The 24,277-nt window shown below is 48.4% G+C and overlaps 2 protein-coding genes across 9 annotated transcripts in view; both read right to left on the bottom strand.

Annotated features, from left to right (window-relative positions):
• Window positions 1-825: 825 nt before the first annotated feature.
• Window positions 826-9,443, bottom strand: Tbxt (T-box transcription factor T). Of its 2 annotated transcripts, none has more exons than XM_021662561.2 (8): window positions 9,221-9,443; window positions 8,579-8,843; window positions 7,775-7,909; window positions 6,930-6,991; window positions 6,759-6,820; window positions 5,174-5,347; window positions 3,874-4,003; window positions 826-1,708 (listed from the first exon to the last, which is right to left on the bottom strand). In XM_021662561.2, exons 1-8 carry the CDS (start codon window positions 9,424-9,426, stop codon window positions 1,438-1,440), a joined length of 1,305 nt encoding a protein of 434 aa, XP_021518236.1. In that variant the 5' UTR covers window positions 9,427-9,443; the 3' UTR covers window positions 826-1,437. The 2 variants fall into 2 exon arrangements, with proteins under 2 accessions (XP_021518236.1, XP_060229344.1); XM_060373361.1 differs by having other exon boundaries at window positions 837-1,708; window positions 5,174-5,350.
• A 953-nt stretch (window positions 9,444-10,396) lies between these two features.
• Window positions 10,397-24,277, bottom strand: part of LOC110564988 (uncharacterized) — a 75,826-nt gene continuing 61,945 nt past the window's right edge. For 5 of the 7 annotated variants that reach the window (XM_060373365.1, XM_060373367.1, XM_060373370.1 and 2 more), the window contains exons 10-12: window positions 21,313-21,469; window positions 11,234-11,349; window positions 10,397-10,507 (exon numbers count right to left, since the gene is read on the bottom strand). In XM_060373365.1, coding sequence (XP_060229348.1) covers window positions 11,278-11,349; window positions 21,313-21,469 — 229 coding nt within the window. In that variant the 3' untranslated portion in view covers window positions 10,397-10,507; window positions 11,234-11,277. The other 2 variants (XM_060373366.1, XM_060373372.1) reach the window with 2 other exon arrangements.

Here is a 24,277-nt window from a genome sequence, read left to right as displayed (position 1 = left end):
AGGACCATGCATGGAGATAATCTAAGACCTCTGCACAGATGTAGTTCAGTATCCAAGTGGGTTCCATAATAATAGGAACAGGGACTGTCTCTGACATGAACTGACTGGCCTGTTCTTTGATTACCTCCCCCTGAGAGGGGAAGCAGCATTACCAGGCCACAGAAGAAGACAATGCAGCCACTCCTGATGAGATCTAATTAACTAGGATCAGAAGGAAAAGAAGACCTCCCCTACCAGTAGATTTGGGGAGGCGCATGCATGCAGAGGGGGGAGAAAGGGAAGAACTGGGATGGGAGGAGAGAGGGAACCATAGGGAGGATACAATGTGAATAAAGTGTAATTAATAAAGAATTTTAAAAATAAAAAAATAATTAACTAATAAAAAAAAAAAGCAGAGATTTGAGTTAAACCAAAACCAGGGTCATATTAATGGATTCCGCCACTAGATGGAGCAAGTACCCCAGATGCCTGGAGCATCTCCCCACTGATGGGGAAGAGGCAAGTGATCCCAAAAGCCAGGCAGACGGGTTCCTATAGCAACTACACTTTACATTGATGAACTTTATCAACTCCTCTGCTGCCTTCCCTGTCAGGTGGATAGCCTGCATTTTATGACATTAGCACGTTTCGATTCTGCTGTGCACGTTCATCTATGATTCAATATTATTTCAACTCACATCATTTCACCTTCTTTAGCCATTAGAAAATGCATACCTTTAGTTCAGCAACTGATTTAGCTACAACATTAAAGTTCACAGTAAACTAAAATACATCTCGGGGAGAAAACCTTTCCTAAAAGGAGAGCATACAAAATAACTGCCAGGACCACATGCTGCATATTGCCTTTATTGTGCAGAAAAGCTTTCTGCAGATTGTCTTTGGCTACTTTGTCAACAGAAAAGTATCCCACCATTGACTTCACAACACAAAAATCTACGTGTGCTTAAAGTAGACATCTTCTAGAGGCCAGAGCGGTTCCGAGCTTGGTGACAATCCACTGGCTATGATTTTTCTCTGTCCTCAGAGCTAACACCTCTAAGACAACAAGAAAGGGCATTAGCAGTGTGCTTGTGCCTCGCTAAAGAGGGATGGGTGGGCAAATTCCAGCATCTCAAAGTCACCTATACCTTGTAAAGGAGACAAACACAAGGTAAAGGCTGCTAGCAAGGGACTCTGACTGCCAGTCAGGACCCTGGACCATAGCCTCATCTCCGTTCCTGGCTTCACATGAACGACCCACATCACTATTGCAGGGGTCAAGCAAGAGTTTGTGGGACATGATACACAGAACCTGTACTATTCCTCTTACTTGAAAATGGAGTTGGTAGCAAGCTTTTATTTCTTTCCCTTGTCCCAAAAGCCCGCCACGCTGTGCCTAGAAGATCCCGTCGACCCTCGTTCATACAACAAGTCTTAGCACGTGGAGGAGAGTTCGATTCACATGGACGGAGGTGACACGGGTGTCCACGAGGCTATGAGGAGGCTTTGGGCTGTGTCATACTGGCTGTCAGAAATGTCTGTGACCGTGGCAGCCCCTTCGTACATTGGGGAGCCAGAGGACGTGGCGGCCGAGACGGTGTGCGTCAGAGGCGCATAATGTGCAGGGGAGCCTCGGAAGAACTGGGCTCCTAGCCCGTTGGACACCCCAGCTGTCTGGGAGCCTGGGGTGATGGTGCCATTGCTCACAGACCATAGGCTGGGGTATTGGCTGAAATGAAGAAAACAGATGTCAGAGGTTTGGGAAGAGGCCCCGAACAGGGAGTGGGGTCGTGGTGAAGGGGAAGGACAAGTACTGAGAACATTGTTGGCAATAATCGCATCACATGGCTTTGCAGGCTGATTTTCCCCCTATTACCTCATGTATAGAAGCTACCATCTTAAACAAAATCAGTGGAAGCAGACTGAAACGAAGGTATGCGTATGGTAGTGTACTGAGGAACTAAGAGGAACTCTGGGCAGGTTGCTCTGTGCTCACTGACACACTGAATTTGCACTGAGCACCAAGGCTTGAGGCAGTGTGTTCCCAACCCCACCGCAGCAACACCCGAATTCACAGAAGAACGCACTCCTCAGGAGGCCATCACCGCTGGCCTGGGCTCATCCAGTGGACAGGGGTTAGCAATGTCAAAATGGGACAATATGCAAGGGACTGTAGAGCTGGCCCCATGAAGAGGGTGCTGAGGTGAGCGTTAAACCCTCTGGCCTAAGCCCTAGAAATGAACTTCATTAAACCATGCCAACATTTTTGTTGGGGAAAACCTTCCTTCAGGTTCTTCTATAGACACATAATGTGATCTGATACAAGGCTGCTATTATTTAATACACTATCCTTTGCCTACCTCAAAGGCATTTGAATTTGAAAGCAAGCCTGGGTAAGTTAAGGCAGGTTACTGATTTTTTACAGGTGTTGAGTTTCAGGCTAGAACACCAAATTGGGACGTGTGGCTGGGGTATGGCTGCCTGCAGATCCTCTGGCTTCTTAAACAATGTCCCCAGGGCCACTGACAAGTTTGTCATCTGAGGTGTGTTTGCCTTAAGAGCAGATTAAGATGAATTTGGTAATACCTGCCAATAACCCCAATAACTCAGGAGACTGAGACTGGAGAATCAAAACCATGAGCTCTGGACTGTGTAGTGAGTTCAAAGCCAGGGAGTCCCTCTATCAAAAAACAAAACAAAACAAAACAAACACTAGATAGCCGGGCAGTAATGGTGCACAGCTTTCATCTCAGCCCTGGGGAGGCAGAGGCAGGTGGATGTCTGTGAGTTTGCAGCCAGCCTGGCCTACAGAGTGAATTCCAAGACAATCAGCGTGGGCTACACAGAGAAACCTTATCTCAAAAAACAAAACAAAACAAAAACAAAACACACACACACACACACAACAGCTAGACAACTAAATTCTTATCAGTAAAGAGCTATCTCCTCAACTAAAGCAGCTAGGACCTTACATAAATGTTTCGTGTTCTAGACCAGTGGTTCTTAACCTGTGGGTCATGACCCCCGTGGGGGTCACATATCAGAATCTGTATATCCAATATTTACATTATGACTCATTACAGCAGCAAAACTATAGTTATGAAGTAGTAACAAAATAAATGTATGGTTGGGGGTCACCACAACATGAGGGACCGTATTACAGGGTTGTAGTGTTAGGTAGCAGGACAGTGGCTGGTTTAAACCTTCGAGTGATGGCAGCCTCGCTCCATTGTAAACTAACAGGTCATCATCATGCTGTCCCAGAATTGCTATCATTGGGTCCCTTTCCTCACTGGGAAATGAGGCTTGGCATCTAGCTCTGTTATTCTTTGCTATTACCGTATCACCACCAGCTTTGCTGGGTGTTCTTAAACCTTCCCATTATATGAGTTGCTGGTCGGTCAGACACTCTCCACCTGTTTCTCAGGGTAGTACTGAGGACTCTTACTGCTTTTTCCACAGAAAAGCCAAGACACGGACTGCCCGACACTCAATAAAAGTTCTGCAATGTTACTTTAAACTCCATGTGCCAACCCCTTCCGCCTGAGACACAGACTGAGGCTAGAGCTCCTTAGTATCTTTTCACATATGGAAAAAGTGAGGCTCAAAGAAACGAAAGGACCATCCGTCACAGCACATGTTAAGACCCAAGGAAGGCTGAACCCTATTTCGGGTGGAGTACAGCAAACCACCATGGGAAAATGGAAGGAATCAAAACTGCGCAGTCATGGGACCAGGTGTCCCTGGTCTCATCCAGCTGTCTAATTATAAACACAAACCCAAACACCCCCAGGTGGGATACAGAATAGAGAGACGAAAGGGAAAGTCCGACAGAACTGGAAGCAGCAGAGGCCAGCCACAGGACGGTTGGCCTCACTCCCCAGACACCCATACCTGGAGCCAGTCGGCGGGCTGGTGTTATGACCCATGGGCAGCATGCTGCTGTGGGCAGGCACTCCGAGGCTAGACCAGTTGTCGTGGGATTGCAGCATGGACAAGCATGCAGATGAGTTGTCGGCATAGGCTGAGGGGTGTGGAGAGGGGAGTTACCTGACAGGTCTTCCGAAAGGAGTAAAATGCAACAAAATGATACCAGCTGCTGGCCCAACCCAACACTGCAAACAGTGGCTATTAGATGCAGAGAATAAGCCGCTAGCCCCCTTAGGTAGTCAGCAGGGAAATATTTATCGTCAGAGCTAATTACTCAAAACTATGTTCCAGTTAACCTAAGGCATCTCTCATCATCCCACCAGGAGACGGCCTGCAGACACTGTATTGCTTATCTTTCTCTTTATTTTTGTTCTGTCTATTTATCTATTTATTTGTTATTTTTGTGGCATTGGGGATCTGATTCGGAGCCTCTCAAATGCTAGATAAGTAAGTGCTGATCCACCGAGTGGTTTTATTTATTAAAGGTAAACCTAAAAAAAAAAAAAAAAACCAAAATACCTGCCACTTTAATTCACCTTTTCCATAAAGGCTGTTCCATAAGGGTTTAGGCTATGGAAACTATGGCCTCACCAAATTAAAATACACGATCTCCCCACCTCAGAGCCTAGAGTCTGATTGAACAGGTCTCTAGGGATGTTGCCTTTCATTTTGAATCAGCTGTAATTGCTTAATTGTTTTATGGTGTTCTTTAGCCATTTTCCCCTCCCTCTGTAGCAGACAAAGGTCGGTGTGAGCAGACAGGCTTACAGGATCCGGCAAAGGTCTCTGGCTATCCTGGGACTGAAATCTGGGAAGTAGTAGGGTTGTCTAGAGGGCCACACTCCAGCTTCTGGGTGCAGGGTGGACCTGAGATGGGCCTGGTTCTCAGGTGACACCAACACTGAGGGCCCAGGTTCTATACCTGGGGAATCTTTGGTCTGTTCAGGAATGCTTGTACCTGGCTAATCCAATATGGTCACTTTAGAGAGGTTCATGAACCATCTAAACCAGGGCTCCATTCTGGGGATCAAACTATGGCTCAGTAGAAAAGCCCAGAAAGCCGTGACTTTTAAAACCTGGAGCATGTTCTAAGGCACACAAATATTGAGAGGGACCTCTGGCTAAACCACCTCCTTCAGCAAGTCTCTTCAGGAGCCACTAGGAGCTAGAGTTCCCTATCTTGCACCCCTATAAAAATGCCTCTCCAGAGGGGTCCTCCCACCACCACCCCCAGTCGATCGATGAGCCGAGGTACAGAACCTACTTGGAGAGTTGTTCCGATGAGTGTAAGGGCTGGGGTAGGGCGATGAGCGGTGGTTCCTCAGAGCCGGGTACCTCTCACAGCCGTGTGTGGAGGGGAGAGAGAGAGAGCCTCCAAACTGAGGATGGGAGCTGGCAGGTGGACAGAGGGTGCCAGCACCAGGAACTAGCCACCCCCCTGCTGTGAGAAAAGCATGCTGGGTAACTGACCCTTGCATGAGACTCAGGACTGTCCAAGCTCTGAGAATGCACAGTGCCCACCCTCTTGTGCAGCCTAATCTCGAAATGTCAGTGTGGAGCTCCACACTACAAGCCTGGGATGCCCAGCACTGGAATGGCTGGAGCTGGGCCCAGCGCCCTGTCTTACAGGATTGGACTTGAGACCTCCCCCAGCCTTCCTGGAACTTATGTTCTGCAGGCAGATGGCTTTCCATCAGATGAGAGGTTAAACGGATGAAGTATGAAGATAGAGAAACACAGACTGTTCAGGACTGCTTCTCCTCAGCTGCCGAGGCCAGCAGAGATGCTCCTGACTCAGAAATAGCTAGTGGACCCATTTCCTATTCGGACCCTTCTGTTTTGATGACCCCACCCCCCAACCCTCCCCACATTCTCTCTACAACACCTCCTCCAAGATAGATCTATCTACAGAAACTAATTTTTTTCCTCCTATTTTTTTAGAAAGATTTTTTTTTTAATTAAGCAAAAGGAGCATTCCATGAGACAATAACGACTGTGTTTCTAGTTCCAAACAAGACACCTCTTCAGGCAATACTTGAGGAACACACGTGTCCACACAGCCCTGAGTGACCCCATACATTTCTTCATGGTCTGCGCTCAAGCAACTACCCATGAGGCAGAGTAGGAGGCCTGTTTGTTAAAATTCATTTGTCAATTTTGTTTAGAAAATGGTGTTGAAATACCAGTTTAGAATAGCTGACCTTGGTTTAAGGGCAGAGAGCTAAGCTGGTCTGGCCTACAAGACCCTTCTATCCCTCAGTCATGACTTCCTCAAATTTGCAGATCCCTCCTTGAGAAGAGGGTTGAGGCCAGGCCTTTCCTCTCCCTATATGCACCTGTATAGGTCTGCACCCCCTCACTCTGGCTAGAACTCCTAAAGGAATTTTAAAAGAACTAGCTAGCCACCTTACAAGCCACCAGAGGAGCCAAGGGGGCTGAGCATGAAGGTTGCTCATGTATAGCTCCAAAAATAGTGCCCAGTTTTCAGCCGCTAACCAAAGCAGAAAGCCATCTCCAAGGGGTTGTGATAAGCTGAACCCTCATCATACCCAAGTCTAAGCTCCCAGGAGTCCAGTCCACCCCTGGCTCTGGGCTGGGGGACCCTGGCTGCTGCAGAACAAAACAAACAAATCAAGAGAGTTTGGGGGATAGGGGCTGCCAGTGTCCAAAGCCCAAGATGGTTAGCAGCTCCCAAATCAAAGGGCCTGTACCCAGGGCACAAAGAAGAGCCATCCTGCTACCCCCACCATTCCCAAAAACCAAAGCTTCCCTACGGGTTCTGGTTTTAGCAAGACTAGTCCTGAAACAAGCCAGAGGGATATGGAGAATAAGGGTGCAACAAACCGTACATTGGGAATACCCCGGCTGCTGGCAGTCCCCAGGCTCCTCCATTGCATCTTTGTGGTCATTTCTGCCAAAAAGTATTCGGAATGGTCAAAAGGAGAACTGCCTGGAGACAGTTGGGCATCCTTCCTTCTACATGGTCCTTTGCCCCAGGAGTGGGGTTAGAATTCTCTCACCTTTCTTTTGCATCAAGGAAGGCTTTAGCAAATGGATTGTATTTAATTTTAAGGGCTGTGATCTGAAAAATAAAATAAAATAAAATAAGAAAGAGTATTTACTAATACAGTGCTAGTTACCAGATGGTTTGATGGGAACTTTGATGGGGAAAATTGAGAAGTATCAAAGGCCTATCAGCCTATCAAGATGCTGAGGCATCTTGTGCGGAGGACAGCTGTGAATTTAAAGATAGCCATGGCTACATAGCAAGACCCTGTATCAAACGGGGCAGGGGAAGTGGAGTTACCAAAGGAAAAAAAAATTGAGAAAGAAGAGAGCCAAGTTAAAATATTCAAATTGAATCAGTCTTTGTTTTTCCATCTGACTCTGAAACCAACGAGAAATTACAAAGAAAAGCAATTTCTGAGTGAAGTTAATAAATTTAGTCTACATCATGTCTATAAATCACAACAGTTCTGACACAGCAGGGGGCTGCTGTGCAGTTCTTTAAGCCAACAGGGGCAGCCTGTGTGTGAGATATTGGGCTAAAATTAAGGCTTCCTGACAGCCCTTGCCAGGACTTCATACTGCTGAGATCTGCCCCTACCCTCTCCAGGAGATTTTAAAAGCATGGGGTTGTGATTCATGCCATCTCTCAAGCATGTTGTAGATCTTTATTATCTTAGATCATCTTTGGAGACAAACAGCAAGATGGAGCATTTTAAACTTCTCCCCTCTTAGCCACACAAGTGGTAACTCTGAAGGAGACTCTTGCCCCTATTCACCAGGGTGAGTTTACCTCTTCTTCCCAAGCCTATGCATAAAGGGCTCACTGGGAGGGTCCCCTCCCTTCTGGGGGCCTCACCTCCTCGTTCTGGTAGGCAGTCACAGCTATGAACTGGGTCTCAGGAAAGCAGTGGCTGGTGATCATGCGTTGCGGGCCCCCGACTCTCACGATGTGAATCCGAGGCTCATACTTATGCAAGGAGTTCAACATGATCTGCAGGAGGTAAGAGGCAAGGACTGGAGACCTGCCCTACCTGCACACACCACAGCACCCACAAGAACTGCTGGGTGAGAATGGGATGGAGCTACAGGTCTCCAGAAGACTGCCTACAGTGTGGAGGGCAGGGGTCCGTCAGGAGACTGTGTCAGCTTTTCACACATCTGCTTCCAGCAGCTGTCTGGAACTGAGACGAGAGGTGCTATGCTCCATTAAACCCTGTCAGAATACGGCCACAGACAACCTTTAAGTGCCTGGCTTGACAGCAACTTGGAGTGAGCTTTCTAGGAACAAGCCCCAGTTAAAGACTTTGGAGCGGAATGTACACGTTTGTGCAGACCTCCCACAGTATTCCCTTCTGACTTGAATGTGACTGCGGATTCGGAACCAAAGCTCACCTAGGGCCAGAGCTGTTCCCCAAGCGCTTTTCCAAGCGGAAGGCCTGCACCAATCCTTCCGGGGTGAGTGAGTGAGGACTCCCAGATCCCTCCTCCAGGCCTTGGTGTGACCCTTATCAGCTTAATATAAACAGTACTAAAGGTTTAATTGGGGAAGACTGTGGTGGCTTCCGTGAGGCTGAGAAAGGCTGATGCAGTCTTTCTAGGCTCCAGGATGGATGGGAGAGGAACCCCCTCTGCCTCTCGGCTGTCTCCTGCTTGCCCTTACCTGCCCTCCTCCATTGAGCTTGTTAGTGAGTTTGACTTTGCTGAAAGACACCGGTGCCTTCATCCAGTGGGCCCCGAAGTTGGGCGAGTCTGGGTGGATGTACACGCAGCTGGGCGCCTGAGGCTCTGGCTTGCCCCCAGGTACCCACTCCCCATTCACATACTTCCAGCGGTGGTTGTCAGCAGCCACGAAGTCCAGCAGGAAGGAGTACATGGCATTGGGGTCCAAACCGGATACATTCACCTTCAGCACCGGGAACATCCTCCTGGAAAAGACAGGGCGCGGCAGGAGGACCCATCCGTTGGAGAAAGGAAGCCCGGCACAAAGTGTCTATTACTAGGCAAAGAGGAGCCCCTGCAACCAAACGGTCTTGCAAGCTTCTTTGCCAGAGCTTTCTCGGTCCTGGAACCAAATCGTCTCCCTGACTAAACCACTGCTCTCTTGAGACAGCAGAAGGACAAACCTGGCCACCCCAGAGTTCTAATACCTCCTACCCACGTTACGTAGGGCAAAGTCCCCGAGAAACTCGGGTTAGGAATTCTGCAGGGGCTGTAAACAGGGCAGCGGGAAGGAACAGAAAATGGGCCGGTTGCGAAGAAAAGGTGCTCCACCCACCCCAGGCCCCAGGCAGCACGTATGTACCTGCCGTTCTTGGTCACAATCATCTCGTTCGTTAGCTCCTTGAAGCGCAGCCACAGCTCGCTCTCCTCCAGGCCCACTCGCAGTTCGCGCTCCGTGGGGTCGCCCTTCTCGCTGCCCGCCTGCAGCTCGCTCTCCACGGCGCTGAGCAGGTGGTCCACCCGGTACTGCAGGCTCTTCCCTGCGCTCTCTGTGCCCGGGGAGCTCATCCTCCTGCCACCCTCTCCACCGCCCCCGAGTCCTGACTCCCTACCCAACAGCCACCTTCACTTCCCTGGCCACCACTTTTCCAAGAAAAGAAGGTCACTCGGCGGAGCCCAAAGACCACACCTGGGTCCCAGTACATTGGCCAAAGGGGGACCAGGACCGGGATATGGGGGGAAGGGGGCAGGGATGGGGGAGAGGGGCTGGGGAGCCGTGGTTCCACTTGAACTCCCGCAAGGCGCGACAAGAGTAAGTCTCTGGGGAGAGAAAATGGGTCCCCTCCCCATAAATACAGCCGAGGTGGCCTCGCAGGGGGCGCGGCGGATTGGGCGGGACACCCTTTGAAGTACGGAGGCGCTGCCCATTGGCGGTGAGCGGCCATATCAGACCGGCCGGGCGGGCCCCGAGGCTGGGGGCCAACAATGGGCTCCGGAGCGCGCTTCCTGTAAGGAAAGCTTCGGGCGCAGTCCCGACACCCCCCGCCCTCCCCCAAATGTTTGCACCTCCATCAAAGCGACGGGGCGGACCCTTGGTGTAGGGCGGGGGGAGCAAGGCCGGAGCTACCCGGGCCAGCGGCTCCCAGAGCGAACTGCTATGCCCTCCACTCCCACGCGCTCTCCTGGCGCACCCCGGCGCCCCTGCGGCTCTGCTTCGCGGAGGGTCCACGTCGCGCGCACCTGCGCGGGACTAAGGCGGATCTGCGTCTCCCCGGTGTCCCTGACCTCTCTGAAGCCTCAGCCTCCCGAGGTGCAGCACTGGTCCCCTCACCCCGTGGACGGCCACTAACTCCCACCTCGTCATCCGGGTTCCCCACGATCTTCACCTGCGTGGAGAGGGAAGCTCAATGCGGATTTGTCCAGAGAGGGAAATAGACGAGCAGATAGTGACCCTAGTAGGAGGTGTCCTCGCGTCCCACGTAAAAGCTGGACTTTGGTGACGGTGGCTGCGTCTGCACCGAGTGTGGCCGCGGGAGTCCCGGGCCTCTTTGCTCGCGGGATTGTTGGAACGCGCGCTGGGCGCGTTTCCCTGCTCGCCTAGCCAAGCGGTGTGGGCAGCAGTTGGTTTATTACCTCTCGGTGAGAACCTCTGCCGGAGAGCGAGGGGAAGGTGACAAAGAGCAGGAAATAGTTCAATGGGGTCTCTTTAAACAATAACATTCCTCTAAAACGGGAGCCCAGGATGCGGGAAGGAAGCCAGAGCTCGCGCCCAGCTCTTTAACGAGGGCCTGGGTCCCAGCCTCCACCTCCCGGTCTTCCACCCGCGCAGCGCATTCCATCCCGAAGCTCCTTGGAAGAGGTTCTCACAGCAGGTGGGACCCTCAGTCCTGAGAGTCTCCATAGAAAATCTTTGGGGTCGGAGTTGTCCATAGAGCAAGCCAGGCCCAGGGTCCCGGAGCCGATAGCGCGCGGCAGCGGGGGGTTGGGGTGGGTGTACTCCCGGAGTCGGGTGGGAACGTGTCTTGAACGACTATTTTCCCGCACCCTTTTCCAATTGGCTACTGGGCTGCTCGTTTGCCCTTCCGTAGTCTAGGGTATAAAGAAATCTGGGGCTGACTGGAGGGGGACGCTTCCTTCTGCAGGGACGCCAAAAGGCCCTCAATTGCGCCCAACCCTGAGCCTCCTGCAACGCCCACCAGCCAGTTTGTGGTATTGTGGGTTTGCAGGAGTATGCGGGGGAGACACCACCATTTTTCCTTAGGAGACGCTCAGGCCTGAGACTGGCCTGGCACTTGGAATAAAGGGTCTAGGTGGGCGGGACGTGGAGGCCCGGCGAGCGTGGGTTCGAAAAAGTGACTGACTGACGATGTCTAACCTCTGGCGTGAAGGCGGAGCCGGTCCTGGGACTATGATTGCTCTTCAGATAGATGGATTTTCTCCATCGTCCAGGAGGTTCATGGAAGATGGCTCTGGAACTGTTCTCCAAACAGGCTTGGGCAAATAAATAATGTTACTTTTCTACCCTGAGCAGTGAAATCTCTGCACTCCACAGTGCAGTCAGTGAAGCCGCATCCCGGGTAGGGCTAGAAGCAACTTTCAGGGATTAGTTAGCTATTTTGTCTTCTGTGGTTGACTCTGATCTTTGTCCTCAGAAACTTGTTCGCAGCCTTTTCAAGGAATGCTGCGGTGCATGACAGTTTACAGCCAAAAGCTTCCTCCGGGCCAGCTGTAAAGAATTCCCAGTTAATAACCTGCGCTTCCTTGGGAGAGGCGTGGCCTTGGCACTACTCTACCGCTCCTCTCTCAGGTTGGCTTGTCCTAGGGAAGCCTCAACCATCCCAGAAAAAGAGAGGCTTGAAGCCTAGGCCTCTGCACCTTCCCACCAAGAACAAACAAAGGAAAAGGCCCAGGAACCATAAATGTATGCCCACAGCAATTCCCAGAGGGGCAGTTTCCCTGGTCGCACCCCTTCTCAGACAACAAAGCCCCCTGTCCTTCAGAGCTGGAATGGAAAAGAGGAGTCATTCTGAATCCTGACCTCACACTCCAGAGTCTTCTTTCTTGAAGGAAATTAAATAAGTAATAAGTGGGTGGATGAATGAATAAACAAACGCACTCCTTTTCTGATGTTGGGAATAAGCATATCCGTGTTGCAGAACACATGAGTGCTGTATGTGAGCCACAATCACGGTTCAGGTCCCAGTGTAGCAACCTAGCCCTTCTCTACTTCCTGATGCCCCAAGCTGACCAAGCAGACACAGCATCCCCTAATCCTAACTTAGTGAAGAGATGGCGTCAGTGAAAATAAGTCTGTCGCCAAATGATGAAAGAAAGCAGTGGCTTTGGTGAGCGCTTTTGCAATGGCAGGACTCTTTAGGCTGCCTAACATTGAGCTTTTTATTTAAAGGGACATCGGATTCTGTGGCTGTGGTTTTGCAGAAAAGAATAAACGACTTTTGAAATGAGCCAGCAGGACTCCCCTTCACAGGTCACTGTGACTGGGAAGAGTCTGCCGTGCAAGCAAGAGGAAGACTGCAGAAGTGAGTGAGGGGCAGCCCAAGAAGGCATCTTCAGGTCCAATCCTATCCCAACTGTCCTCACGAGCCATGAGCCAATGTTCTGGTGGCTTAGGGACAGGAGTTGGCACACAGACAACAAATAAACCAGCCAACATTTCTCCCTAAAACCCTCTGCTCTTTGAGTCCAAGGCTAAACAGGGGACTCTATGGCCAATGGCTTGGTACTTTCTAGGGCAGGCAGCTTGATTCCCCAGCCTCCATACCTTCGCTTTCTACATCCGCAGTCATCTGCCTGGGAATGACAGCCCCTGACTATTTTCCGTTTCTCCTGCTCCCCTGGGCTGTTTCATCTCATGTCCTTCTGCACGGCACTGAATGGTGTGTGAAGTATTTGCACCACACCACCCTGTCAATTTGTCTCTATGCCACTCCTGGGTTTTACGGCCTCCCATGCAGATTTTATTTCTTTGCTGTGCCTTTGAGTTTTTGGCAGTCTCAGTTCCCTCTGGATCTCTGTCATGCTATTCCATAGTCTTCTACTGCAGCCTTTTGTTCCTTCAGGCAGTGTCTCCTGAACCTGTCTCCACCAGGTTCTGCCTTATCCTCTGGCCTAACAGCTGTTTCCAGGTGACCAATGTGAGTTATTTCTTTTTAGTCTTGGCCTATTCTCCTGCTCATTCCATTAACCCTTTTGGGGAGGGGGGTGGGGTTCCATGCTATTTCTCCTTCCTCTGCTCAACCTGGGCCAAATCTGAGATAAAAGAATCTTTGCACAGACGACTCCGCTCAGATGGAGCTCTTCCTGAACGCAGGGACAGTGGAATGCAGGTGTCATTGTGTCTAGGAGGAGCAGCAGCCACCTCATTAAAACCCGCCTACAAACTGACACAGACCTGCCGGTCCTGCACACTTTCTGAAGACAGAACTCCAGGCATTTTTTTTTTCCTATCTGTATTGTTCTGTTTACCACTAACGGAGCCCTCAAAAAGTGAGCTGAGTGTGTCTTCCCAGAGGAAGCAGAGGTAGACAGAGGCTTAGAATTACTCCAGAAATCAAATCATTACAGGAGCTCAGTCGATTTAGCAAGTGGTTGTATACAGGTAATTGTACTGTGCTCCCTCCCCCACACACACTTATTTTGGAAAGCCCTGAAATCCCATCTTCTAGCAGAAGAGACAGTAGGCAGTGCAGTAGAAGCACACTGTTCACTCCAGGGTCTGTGGTTCAGGAGAGGGCTGGCCTTATTTCCAAGCCATAGGGGACTGGAACCACATGTCACAGCAGGCTCTGAGCTCCAGCTAGGACCCACCATTCACCCAGGAGAGCAGAGACAAGAGGGTGTGCCAAGCTCCCTTGGGCACCTGGGCCATGACTACAAGGCTTCTCTAGGTCCAGGGGCCACTGGAATCCTTAATGTTTGGAGAGGGATTTGGAACATGCAGAGAACCCCAGTGAGGCTGGGGCCTGGAGGAGAACAACAAACTGTGACGGAGCCTAATTTAAATGACAGTGAAGACTCCCCAGCGACTGGGAACGAAGATGGAGGGGGGGCATAGAGGAGGTATTTTTGGTGTGACACTTCAGAGCTGATAAAGAACGGGAGGGCTGAGGGGTATGCCCAAAGGAGGACTCTGAGAGGGTAGCTGCCTAGCAGACTTCTTACACAGGGGAGGTTTGGTGGTCTCCAGGGTCCTGGTAGGTGGAATTTGAAGTCCCACAAAAATCCCAGAAGAGAAGAGCCCTGATTTAAAGGCTTTTAATAGGAATTTCCAGGGGCATTAAAGACAAAGATAGTAACTAGCAGGAGAATGATTTGACTGTGAGAATATCCCAGGAGGGTGACCAGCGAAGTGGGTTGAAGCCTAAAGGCAGCTTCCAGGAGGAGTAGGTGTGAGGTAGGAGGCTGTGCCCACCTGCTGACAGCTAGCCAACAGGAAAGGCCCGAGGGAGCTTCCAGGCAGGAAAGGGAGGGTTAAGATAAATCTTCCCACATATCAAGGGCAAGACTGATTTTAAAAAGGAAAATGAGGAGAGGGGGAGGAGGGACTCTTAACACACTTCTGAGAATAGATGCAGAATCAGTAGCTCCCAACAGCAGACCCTACCAAGCTGAATAGAGTAGAAAGCCCACTTAGAAATAGCACATCCTAGGACCCACACCCCATCTTCCAGAGGCCTGTCCCAGCTAATACAAGAGAGCCTATTGTATGCAGGAAATTAGCTACACGGCACTTAGAAGAATAACCCTGTAAAGCAGGCGGCAACAGTCTTCTACAGATAGGAAACTAAAGCTCACAGAAATGAGTGCGCTTTTGACTGCTGATTCTTTATTTAAAACTATTTTATTTCCACTAAAATATCTTAAGTCTATAGAAAGTAGAAACGAGGTGCTGTTGTTGCTTCCTCTTGCTCACTCACCACATTCACACAACTAGGTACAAAAGACATTTGACCTGGAGAGGGCAAAGTCTACCCATATGACTACATTTTTTTTAAGACAAGGTCCCACTACGTAGCCCAGGCTAGCCTGAAACTCATCATGTAGACTAGGCTGGCCTTGAACTCTCACCACGTCCTAAATTCCCATTATGCCCGGTGACTCCTTCTTAAATCTAAAAAAAAAAGAAAAGAAAAAGTTTACACTGTCCCAAAGCATGATGCTTGCCTCTTCTTAATCACATCTGATTCTTCAGCTCCACTGACCTGAACCACAGAATCTTCATTCACAGTATCGCATAAATGGCCTAAAAAGGATCTCTGCCTCCCTCTGAAGCTTCACAAGCCAGCCCTCCACCATCTTGCATTACTCTCAACACTCTTATCTTCCAGGCTCCCAAAGAACAGCCCGCTGAGCACGCAATGGCTTTTCCAGCCCAAAGTTCAAACACCACCATAATCTTCCCCAAAACACAGTCAGGTCTGTCGCAGCAACACCCCACTCTTTGCACCAATTTCTGTCTAGTTAGAGTTTCTATCCCTGTGATAAAACAGCAGGGCAAAAACCAAGATGGGAAGAAATGGTTTGTTCCACTTACAACTTATGTTCCATCATGCAGGGAGGTCAGTTGAGGAGCTCAGCCGGAACCTGGAGGCTGGACTTGAAGCAGAGGCCACGGAGGAATGCTGTTTTGTGGCTTGCTCCTGCATGACTTTCTCAGCCAGCTTATTTATAGAATCCAGGGACACCAGGCCAAGGGGAGCACCAGTCTCCCTCCCACATCAATTATTACTGAAGAAAATGTCCTAAGAGTTCCCTACAGGCTAATCTTATGGGAGCATTTTCTCAATTGAGGTTCCCTCCTCTTAGATGACTCTAACTTGTGTCAAGTTTACAAAAAAACTAACAGCACATAGTTCAAAAGAGGACACGAGCAGGAAAATCTGGCTTTTCTCTTAACGTTTTTTTTTCTTTTTATATTTTATTTTTAATTATGTGTGAAGGGACTTGAGTAGTAAAAGGTGGTCCTTTCTTGACACAGGCCACACCCAAACACCAATTTCCAGCACAGAGTAATTCTTTACTAAGCAAGGCAAAGAGACAAGGTGGCTGAATCTGAAGCAGACAGCTTTGCAGGAGTTAAGAGGAAAAAATGGGAGGTCTATGTTAGAACGAGCCTTTCAGTGTGTGTGTCTGTGTGTGTGTGTGTGTGTCTATGTACACACACACATGCACACTAAGGCACACAGGTATCTATAGAAGCCAGAGGGATCAGATTTCCCTGGAGCTAGAGTTATAGACAGTTGTGAGCTGAAATGAACACTGGGAACTAAACTCCTTTCCAGTTCTCTACGACTTTATTTAAAAAAAAAAGAAAAGAAAAGAAAATTGTCGTTTTTTTGTTTTTTTCAATCATGGTAGTACACATAATGCCACAGTGGAGGCAGGTCTCTGTGAGTTTGAGGCTAAGCCTGGTCTACATAGCCTGTTCCAAGTCTCCAAGGCAGACAGAGGTACAAAATGAGACATTATGTGTGTGTGTGCAGACATATATTTTACATTGAGTGCCTATGTGTGTAAGTGTGTTTGTGTGGCATACATGTTCCACTACACTCACATGGAAATGGGGTACAATTTATAGGAGTCAGGTCTCTCCTTCTGCCACGTGGACTCCAGGAATTAAACTCATACTGCTGCGGAAAGGTTTGGGTCCCCCTGAAACTGTAGCTACAGACAGTTACAAGCTGACATGTGGTGCTGGGAATTGAACCCCGTGCTCTGGAAGAGCAGGAGTGTTCTTAACCTCCGAGCCATCTCCCCAGCCCCCATGGCTTCATTTTCAGTCCAGGTTTGAACACCTTTTGGAAGTTGGTGCCCGAGCTGATGATCACACAGCCAATGGATGAAAGTCCAAAGAGGGCATCGAGTCACCCCTCCAGCTTTGGCATCATTCCAGTCCACTAGGACATATGGAACTGCAGCTCCATGCCAGCTGGGGACCCAGAGTTCTTCAGAAACAGAAAAGCACACTGAGATTTTCACAGGATGTGCTTTGCTTTCCTATCCAGCTACCATTTCTGCGGCTGCCACTCAGCATTTCTGACTGGGTTGCAAGATGGGGTTTGTTTGTTTGTTGTTGTTGTTAGATTATTTTAGCATAAGATTTATCATATAAATGTTTGTGTATTCTGGCTGTGTGTACAAAAGCCTATCACCTGTGCGTTGCCCACAAGGGTCAGAAGAGGGCATCGGACCCCCTAGAACTGGCATTATGGAAGGTTATGAGCTTCCATGTGGGTGCTGGGAATCAACCCAGGTCCTTTGCAAGAGAAACAAAGGCTATTGACCACTGAGACATCTCTCTAGCCTTGGCTACAAGGTATTTAAGAAACAGACATTGAGAGATGCTCAACCATGAAAGTCTGTAAAAAGGTTTCAAAACCTGCAAAACTCCTGACATCTTAAACACTTCTGGTCCCTTAACTGGCATAAACAGGTTCAGCTTATCTGCAACCTTCCGGGACTGTGCTGTGTACACAGATGTCTGGTGCTTCGAATGGTGTTAACAGACTGCACTTAGTTAGACTACTTATTTTTCTTGGTTCTTTCTTGCTCACTGGCTGATGAGGAGGGAAAGTGGCAGTCTTTCTTCCTTTTTTTTCCTTCCCTGTCCTTCCATTTTTTCTTCCTCCCTTGACTCCTTCCTTCTTTTCTTACCCCCTCCCCTTTCTCCTACCTCTCCTTCATTTGTTCTTTCCTTCTGTGTTTTTCTTCCTCAATACCATGTTGACCAGGCTGGTCTTGAATTCATGGGCTCAAAATATTTTCCCATCTCAACCATCCTAAAGGTCTGAGATTCATCCCTCCTCACCCCTCACACACACCATGAATATTCTTATTGGACTAATGACATGATAGCTTACTAAACATATCTGTCATCCACGTACTGAAGGAATGCCACAAACTTATTTTCTGAACTCACCCCTAATTCTACTCTGTAACTCACTTTCCGATTTTCCCAAGAGCTCAGACAAGTCAGCCATGGGAATATACACTTCTACAGATTACAATTCTATTTCTAATATGACTTGACAGTCCATTAGCCTCATTAAATATTTATTTAAGTGCTCCCTCAACTTAATCAAATCTTCCAAGGTGACAGCTTTTCCTACTTTCTCTTAAACTTAAGCACAGAGTGTCACCTTGAGATGGGGAAGGTGACTGAGACTGTATTCCTGAAATACCAGCTCCCTGCTCCCAGGTGCCAGGGGTGAAGAAGTAAGCCATCAACAGATGCTGACAAGAAAACAAAGACCGGAGGACAACTTCTACCTTCCTTCCAAGGAACCTGAAAGCAGCAGCTCAGAACTTGGGGTCTTCTCCTCCTCTGGACCATCTGAGACTGAGACAGAGCCTCACCTAAAGTTAGAAGACACTATTCAAGTAGCTTTAAAGTTCTGTTTACTGGGCTGGAGAGATGGCTCAGTGCTTTGGAGTATACCTGCTCTTGCAAAAGACTCAGGTTTGTTTCCCAGCACCTACGTAGCCCCAGTTCACAACCACCTGTGACTCCAGCACCAGGAGATTGGACATGTCTGGCCAACCACACACAAACACACACACACACACACACACACACACACACACACACATTTAAAAGTTCAATCTTTAAAAGAAGAATTCTGCTAGCCAGGGGTGGTAGTGCACTCAGGAGGCAGAGGCAGGCAAATCTCTGTGAGTTCAAGGCCAGCCTGGTCTACCAAGTGAGTCCAGGATAGCTGGAGCTTTGCTATACAGAGAAGCCCTGTCTTTAGAAACAAACATCTACTTCCTCACAGAAGAAATGTTTGCAATAATTAAACCCAGTTAAGTTCTCCTGTAGCAGTTAAACTGTATAAGATGAAGCTGGAGAGGTGGCCCAGAGGGTAAGAGCACTGGCTGTTCTTCCAGAGGACCCAGGTTCAACTCCCAGCCCTGACACAGAAGCTTACTACCTGTAACTACAGTTCCAGGGATCCAACACCCTGTCTGGCCTCCTCAGGCACCATATGCACATGGTACACTGGCATCTATACACCTAAAATAAAAATTAAAACTTACAGAAGATAATAGTGCTATACTTTCTTTTCGCCATGTGTGGGTCAAGCTTCTGGTACAATACTGCACAAGAGTGGAACTGATGAAAATCCTTGTGTTGTTCCTAACCTCAGAAGAAAAGCCTGTCCTATGTCACTGCTAAACACACCATTTTTTTTTACATATGTATATTTAAACCCATACTTAGTTCAAGGATTTTTCCTCCTTTCATAATTTGCTATTATTTTTCCCATGGGAAGAAGTTATGGAGATGACCAGACTGTTAGTAGATTAGATTGTCACTGTACTTTTATGAGCATTGTCCATGTTGTGAGCGACAACTGCGTGGCTCCGGCTTTGTGGCCCAGGATACGCTCCCCTCACAGGAGGAACGGGGGGTGGGGGGGGCTGGTCCTTTGGCCCTTTCTCTAGAGAATCTGTGTTTAAGTTCTACTGTTTCCTCCTTATATACCTGCAGAATTCGACAGCTGAACTGGCGTGCCTAACGTTTTCTACTTTCTCTGAGGGAGAAATAAAGTACTGGGTTTGGCTTGTTATAGGAGTGTTTCTACTTCTTGTTGAAATGATTCTCTAAGAGTCTGCTGTCATTCCCACTCGGAAGCTGCCCGCACTTTGGGAGTTACTCCTTGGTGAGATCTGCCTTTTTCTCTGGCTTTAGGAGGAACTTTAAGGATCTTCACTCTTCTTGTGAACTTTCTTCTTCTTCTTCTTCTTCTTCTTCTTCTTCTTCTTCTTCTTCTTCTTCTTCTTCTTCTTCTTTTTCTTCCTCTTCCTCTTCTTCTTCTTCTTCTTCTTTAAACAGGGTTTCTCTGTGTAGCCCTGGCCTTCCTGGAAATTGCTCCATTGACCAGGCTGACCTCATACTCACAGAGATCCCCCTGCCTCTGCCTCCTGAGTGCTGGGATTAAAGGTGTGTGCTCTATACCTGGCTGAGCTTTTTTAACTATTACTTTCTAAAATCTGTTTTTCATCTTTTATGTGTTTTGCCTTCATGCACTGTGCACCATGTGCCTGCAGTCCCTGTAGAAGCCAGAAGAGGGCGTCGGCTTCCCTGACGCTGAAATCCCAAACAGCTGTGAACCACCACTGGGTTCTGGAAATTGAACCCAAGTCTTCTGCAAGAGCCCAATATTTTTACTACTACTTTTACAGTGCTGGGAACTGAACCCAGAGATTTGAGCATGCAGGTCAAGCACTTTCCCGCTGGGCCACATCCCCAGCCGGTGCTGTCATTTTTACTAGTGTTTGTGATTCTTTGGGCTCCCTAAATCTGAGGGTTGATATTTCCTACCCACTCTGGAAATCTCTTTCTCTTCTGTCCTGCACCTTTCACAGCTTCTCCACCGTTGCTGCTGGGCCTGGGATTAAACCCCACTGGCCCATTAAGACCAGCACTTTGTCTCTCAGTGCTACACACGTGATCATGCCTTGGGCCTATCTACTTCATGCGCTGTGTCTTCAGGCATGCCTGATCTAGCCACTTGTTGGATACTGCTTCCAAGTTATATTTTTCTAGCTCATAAAGCTCATTTGATTTCATCTTGATTCATGTTCATGCCTCCTCATCCCTCCTCATAATTTGAACGCTTTCTTAAAAATAATTTTTTAAGAAAGAAAACAGCTTCTTTCATTTAAGACACTACAGAGAGGGCACCGGGTGGAAGGACCACGAGTCAGCAGAACTGAAAGCCACTGGCTGAAGCCCCATTTTTAAATCTCCTCAGCCTGCAAACAACACCCACGGTGCTGTCTGTGTCCGACCATCTCCACCATCTGAATTCATGGTCCTAGGTTCCACACGATGGTGCCACCTTTCTAACGAAAGAATGATTGAAGCACCCATGCCAGGTATTTCATGCACATCTTTTTATCGCTTTACTCCTCTGCATATGGTAATGTTGGACCAAAGAAAAGGAAAATTGTCATTTCCTGCTTGGAAATGACAGCTAGTGGCCATATAAAATCTTATTCTTCATCCACATAGTTTACCCAGTATCGGCTCGCTGCTGTCTTAACCTCCTATAATAAATAAAAGAGAAAATCACATATATTTACATGAACTCTTTCATTGCTCATAACAGATAAAGTCTAAGGATTGCACTATGCACTAACTTTCTTAACACTCAACTCAGCCAGAGTTATTTGCTCCAATACAGGAAATTAGAAAGCTATTCGTTCCTCTCTAGTGTCTACCATTATCCTGAGGTGTCCCAGCCTTCATCTCTGGGCTGCTGGCCCATCTATCCCCCAGCCCGGAAATCCTCAGAAATCTCACACTTGCTGGCATCCTGCTCTGCCCCACCTCCCATCTTTCCACCATCTCCTGCCCTCCACTGTCCTTTGATCTTGTGGAGAACCACAGCTCCACCCAGCACAGGCAGAGAGAAAACAGGAACCTACCACCACAGGATGGGTCTGGATCATATGTTCCAGGGTCAGGGGTACTGCGGGCCTGGGGTCTGGGCTCACCCTGGCAGGAGCAGGTTTGCTCCTCACAGGCTCTGTGGTTATCCGGGCAGGAGCAATTGTGCCCCTCTCCTGCTCTGAAAGCTTGCTCCTAAAGAGAGGAGAGATTCTCTCACAGATGGCATTCGGGGTGTTCTCTGTACACAAACACAAAATGGAGTTAACTTTTTTTCTGCAAATAATAGTGTTTTATCCCCCTTCCCCCCCCCCCCCCCCGCTTCATTCATCTTCATAACATTAACCTTTTTTGGATCACAGACTCCCTCAATGTAATTTCAAAAAAATTTTAATATGTGTGAATGCTTTGCCCACATGTATGTCTATCGTCTGTGTACCTCATGAATACAGTGCCCATGTAGGCCAGAAGAGGGCACTATATCCTTGGGACCTGGAGTTAAAAGCAGTTGTGAGCTGCCATGTGGGTGCTAGAAATTGAACCTCGGTCCTCTATAAGAAGAGCAGCCCGTGGGGGCTCTTAACTGTGGAGCAATCTCTCCAGCCCTTTCAATACTGTATTAAAAAAAAAGAAATCTATAGTGTCCTATCTCCAAGAAAACGGAGCATGCCTATGTGTGTGTGCACACAGGCCTATGTCTGCAGGTATCTGTGTGTGTGTGTGTGTGTGTGTGTGTGTGTGCGCACATGTGTCTGTGTGTGTCTGCACATGTGTCTGTGTGGGTTTCTGCATGTGTCTTGTGTGTCTATGTCTCGGTGTGTGTCTGCGTGCAAGTCTGTGTTTGTACGTGTCTGTCCATGTGTATGCTTGTCTGGGTGTGCATGTGTTTGTGTGTGTTCTCATGTGCGTGTCTTTGTGAACATTTGTGTATATGTGTGTGAAAATATCAGGTGTCATTAAACTTGCATGAAGATACAAGGAAATGAGAGGATTTCCCCTGCCAGTTGGGTTGACTTAAACATACTGTCACTTGGCGCACCTGGGGACCACCACCCAGAGAAAGCAGAGGATGAAATGACTGCGGCCCCGCCTGTCCTCAGCCACAGTGCTGCAAAGGATCCCACAAAAATGGTGTCTATGTCACTTTAAAGGACAGAAAGCAGTGTGACTCTCGAATGAACAGGAGAACTGGCCCTCATCCTTCAGCAACAGCATGATAGCAGGGCCTTGGCAGCATCTGAGGCTCTCCTGTGCTGCCTGAAATAATCTGCATTGATTTTTATTTTTTTTTAGATTTATTTTATGTGTATGAATGTCTTGCCAGCATCCATGTACACCATATGGATGCTTAGTGCCCAGAGGTCAGAAGAGTGCATCTGATCCTCTGAACTGGAGTTATGAATAACTGTGTTCATCTGCAAGAATAAATGCTCTTAACCAAGGAGCCATACCTCCAGCCCTGGCAAGCTGCTTCTTAAGGATAAGAGGGTGGGGGCCTGGAGAGATGGCTCAGAGGTTAAAAGCACTGGCTGTTCTTCCAAAGGTCCTAAACTCAATTCTCAGCTACCATATGGTGACTCACAACCATCTATAGTGATATTTGGTGCTGTCTTCTGATGTGCAGGCACATGAGGCAGAGCACTGTATAAATTATATATATATATATATATATATTTTTTTTTTTTTTTAAAGGATAAGAGGCTGTATGATGGCTTCATTCTAGGATATGAGGTGTTTTGGTGAAATGCCAATTCTCTTCACTGCACTTGATATAGATAGGATTCCAAACAGAACATCGGAAAATTTATTACCAAAGTAACACAGGACTGAGGGGAACGCTCTGGTGAAAGCATCACCAGACTGGAGTGTGGACAAAGTGGCTGTCCATAAAACCACTCTGTCAGAGGGTGTCAAAGGGCATCACAGGGGTCACAGGGCATCAGAGACCAGGCTGAGACAAGACTTCTGCTTGTTACAGCAGGCTCACCAATATTTGATTAGACAGCACTCACTCACTTAAGCCTGAGATTCCATGTGATTTGCAGTCACGGTGAACATGTGTTCGCATCTTGGGAGGAGCTAACAGGACGAGCATGGATTTAGATCTAACCCAGTGTGACCCTCGAGGACCAGCCAACAGCCCTCACATTTCTCCCTTATTAGATTACTGGCCAGGAGGAGAAACTGGGTATGAACTAGACACGACATATATATATATATATACACATACATGGATGGAACATTCAAAGAGCTGACGTCACAGACAAGTGTGATGGAGAGCGCCGCATCTTCATCCCTGAACTGAGTTCTCCAACAGCCCAAGGAGCAGGTGTCATCCTGCACACGGCATAAGATGATGAAACATACCAAGCTTCCTCGAGATGAGGGAAAGCAGAACAGCTGGACCCCGCTGTTCCAACACATAACACCAGCCATGCCAGTCAGCCTCACAGGGGTGCGAAGCAGGGAGTCAAGAGACTGCACGCTTGGGGTATAGCTCAGTGGTACAGCATTTGTCTGACATGGGCAAGATCTGCGGTCCAATCCCTAGCACTGTAAATTCACTAATTTATTCATAGTCAACTAATTGATTTTTTTCAAGACAGGGATTCTCTGTGTAGCTCTGACTGTCCTGGAACTCACTCTGTAGACCAGGCTGGCCTCAATAAAACTAACTGAAAGAGCATCCCAGGGTGTCACACATGAGCCGAGAGGGGCAGGCAGAAGATGGCAGGTCACACCCCCGGACTCAGGGGGTAAAGGCCTGTGTTTGGAGGCAGCAGGGGGAGGCACGTGCCCCAGCCAGCGAGCGGCCCTGGGAAGGATTGTGAAGAAAGTGGTCTGAGGCTAGCAGAGACCCAAAGTGGGAATGTGCAGGTAAAATCCAAATTACCTGCTTCTCGAGTCCTACCCACGGCCAAATTCTTTTTTTTTTTTCCAAATTCTTTCAATTCCATGGTATTAAGTTCTGTTGGTTACTCGTTTGCTTTGGGTACGTTTCTC

The sequence above is a fragment of the Meriones unguiculatus genome, chromosome 20, assembly GCF_030254825.1.
Source record: "Meriones unguiculatus strain TT.TT164.6M chromosome 20, Bangor_MerUng_6.1, whole genome shotgun sequence".
Classification (NCBI taxonomy): Eukaryota; Metazoa; Chordata; class Mammalia; order Rodentia; family Muridae; genus Meriones; species Meriones unguiculatus.
The sequence above is the reverse complement of the archived record's forward strand: the minus strand, read 5'-3'. Positions and strand labels throughout refer to the sequence as shown.